Source organism: Bidens hawaiensis, unplaced genomic scaffold (genome assembly GCF_021521415.1).
Source record: "Bidens hawaiensis isolate Kalapana, Puna unplaced genomic scaffold, B.hawaiensis_p1.1 tig00012834_1, whole genome shotgun sequence".
NCBI classification, from domain to species: domain Eukaryota; kingdom Viridiplantae; phylum Streptophyta; class Magnoliopsida; order Asterales; family Asteraceae; genus Bidens; species Bidens hawaiensis.
The window spans coordinates 516,989-520,446 of NW_027492070.1; the positions used below are offsets into that span (position 1 = coordinate 516,989).

The window sequence follows — 3,458 nt, forward strand, 5'->3', positions numbered from 1 at the left end:
TTCGAATGTTCGATTATTGTTTTTTTATTTTTTTGGGAAGTTTTGGAGGGTTATTAACTTATTTCCAATTTTTAAAGATACTACTTTCTTGCCAAAAATGATTCTTTGTAACGGTTGTTATACACAATATATATGTAATTTAATTTTTACATGTTAATAAAGGTAAGTTGCCTTCAATATCCCCCAAAGGTTTGAATAATCAAGATGATAAAAGTTTAATAATCAAGTCTTAGTAGACTAAATATTAGGGATCTTAGATAACACACTATTTATATGGACATGTTAAGTTTTAGTTTATGATTCTTTAATTAGTTTTTCATTGTTTTTTTGGTAGTATGATCATTTTTGCAATAAACTATATATTCGGATCTTATGATAATAAACTCCTTAGAAGATTATACATATAGAATTTTATAACTTATAACAATTAATGAAAAACTATGAAATTAACATAAATATAAATTAGTTTAAAATCCTAGAAATAGGATGTCACCAATTGACCATATAACACCCACCCAAGTTATATCAAAACCCTTTACAATAAAAGGAAGCTAAAATGTTGCCATCTTAATGTAACCTTTGCCTCTTTCCCATTGACCCTAAATTACTCCCACTAGGGCACGCTGCCATCATCCCACCTTGATAATAACCACCATCACCAAAACTCAAAACACCGCCGCCGCTAGCCATCATTTGAGAAGAACTCCCACATGCCATTTCCGCATACGGTTGCAATTTCAAAAACTTATTCATATTTCCAACATCCTGTTTTGGGGTTGTTGCTATTTGATCAGCAACAACCACCATTGGTGGGATGTTTAATGCATTCAAAGGTGGCGGATTCCGCCACCTGGGAAGCGGGCCCGCCAGAAGCAGGGTTTGCAACAGTGGGCCCGCTTCCACTACTGCTTGCAGTAGATTCCCCTTTTGAGGCAAAGTCTTGCCTTTAATCATACCCTCCATAACCAACGTAGCCCGATCCACCTTTTGATTATAATCTTGAACAAACGGTGTTTCAACGTTAGCATTCGAAAATTCAGGAGACGAAATGGGGTCAAACAAGGAGTCAACAGGAGACGAGCTATGGTTATACACTTCGGAAAGACTGTTTGACTCGGTAACACTTGAATGGGCCTTAGCGGGCATCATTAACGGGCCTTGATGATGATGTTGAACTTGTTCAAAACTATTAGGGACCGACACGTTTGTCGTGTTGAACATTTTTTGATTATTTGATGATGTAACCTTGCTTAGTAACTTTTGAAGTTGATCTTTTGCTTCATCTCTTTCTTGGCAAGCTATCTTTAGTAACTGTAATAACTGTTTAATGGATTCTGTGTTTCTTTTCATTTCTTCACTGGTTTCTGCTTTTACTGCTTCTAATTCTAGTGTTATGTATAAAAGCTTTTGTTTGAGGTCTTCAATATTCTGCAATAATTAACAAGTAATATTTACAAAATGTAAATAAATTTGATCTTAAATATGACTAAATGACAATCTTGATGGGGGTAAAAGTGACATTTATGATAAAAAAGAATGAAATATTATTTAATAAAAAAATAAGGTTAGGAGAAATCAACATCAACAAAAACTTCTAGTAGCAAAAAGATTGCTTTTAACTACAAAGTAAAATTGATGGAAAATGGAAAATATTTAAAAAAGACAAAGAAAAAGTATATGTGTGTGTGTGAATGAGGGTTGGATTCTTGGATTCTAAAACCTAAAGATTATTGAAGATTGAAGACTAATTAACATGAAAGGTAATGGTAATGGTAAAAACATGCAGACTAAATATTAACATGTACAAACTGAAAATTAACATTTGAAAAATTAATTTGCATAATACTTTTTGCACAAAAACAAGCAATTAACAGTCTAACACACATTCATGACACCAAAGATTGAACATGGATCTTAACAATGATCATCATCAAAATAAAACTTTGTACAAAATCTACAGAATTCAGAGTGAAAAAGAAATCCAAAATTTACCAAAACTCACTTATAAATTGAATTTAGACATTATAAGAACACTCAATGACTCAAAATACAAGTCTTTATCACCAAAAATAGCAGTAAAATTCAAGATTTCAAGAATTTAAGAATTGAACAACAAAAATCTTGATATCCCATTATAAAAATCGTTAATTGACACATACCCAGATGGATTTGAGCTAAATTTTTAATAAACACTATAAGAACACTCAACATTGGGTTAAAAATCCAATCTTTATGACCAAAAATAGCAGCAAAATTCAAGATTTTAAGGTTTCAAGTATTAAACAGCCAAAATCTTGACAACCCATTACAAAAAAACTTAATTGACACATACCCAGATGAAATCTGACTCAATTTTAACAAACATTATAAGAACACTCAACAATGGCTGAAAAAAACCAATCTTTATGACCAAAAATAGCAGCAAAATTCAAGATTTTAAGAATTCAAGAATTGATCAGCAAAAATCTTGAAAACCCATTATAAAAAACCTTAATTGACACATACCCAGATGGATTTTGAGCTCAATTTTTAACAAACATTATAAGAACACTCAACACTGTAGTAAAAAACCAATCTTGATTGCAAAAAATAGCGGCAAAATTCAAGAATTGAGTAGCAAAAAGATAAAGAATCATTATAAGAATTATAACCCACCTCTTGATAACTCCATAATGATGCAAATTCCTCCATTGTTTTAATCTTTATCTTTCTTCCGTATTGATTGTGTTGAAATGATAATAATATTATTAATAAAGGAAAAATCTTGAGGGGGAGTTTATGGAGAGAAGGTGTGAACTCTTTTATAGAAGTAAAGGTCAGAGTACAAGACAAGCCAAAAAGAAAAAAGGAAAAAAAAGTTTATTTTTTTAATATGTAAATTAAAAAAATGAATTTTCGGTGCACTTTATTTATTTATTTTTTTAATATTCTTTTTAAGTTTTGGAGGATTATTGACTAATTTCTAATTTTTAAAAGCGATTGGCTCTTGCCAAAAATGATTCTCTCTAAAGGTTGTTATGGACAATAAATAGGTAGTTTAATTTTTACATTTTACAAAGGTAAGTTGCCTTTAATAGCCCAATAAGCAATAAAAGGCTTTTGAAGATTTTTGTAAGTAATTAAATGTTTTTCATTCGTTAAATTTGGAGGTTGGAATTAGTTGGATATAACAATTAAAGAGGGAGTTTGAGATAAGTTATGATGAATTTTTTAATGGTTAATATGTATTTTCTTTAATAGTTTAGTGTATAATTGATACGGTTTGGAAGATTGTGAATTTTAAACGTGATGTAGCTTCAATTCTAATATTGTCAACGATATAGCATGATTTATTAGAAAAGTTTGTTATTGGTCGTCGGGTAAATGTGATAGATGACTACTAAGTATGTATTGTCTTCGTCTTAATCCCAACAAAAAACTACATTTCTGCATTAAATATGTTGTGAAATTATTACTTA

The 3,458-nt window shown here is 30.3% G+C and overlaps 1 protein-coding gene across 1 annotated transcript; it reads right to left on the minus strand.

Annotated features, from left to right (window-relative positions):
* Positions 1-384: 384 nt before the first annotated feature.
* On the minus strand, positions 385-2,745 carry LOC143542354 (uncharacterized). The gene is made up of 2 exons (XM_077034959.1): positions 2,656-2,745; positions 385-1,428 (listed from the first exon to the last, which is right to left on the minus strand). Exons 1-2 carry the CDS (start codon positions 2,689-2,691, stop codon positions 568-570), a joined length of 897 nt encoding a protein of 298 aa, XP_076891074.1. The 5' UTR covers positions 2,692-2,745; the 3' UTR covers positions 385-567.
* Positions 2,746-3,458: the final 713 nt, after the last annotated feature.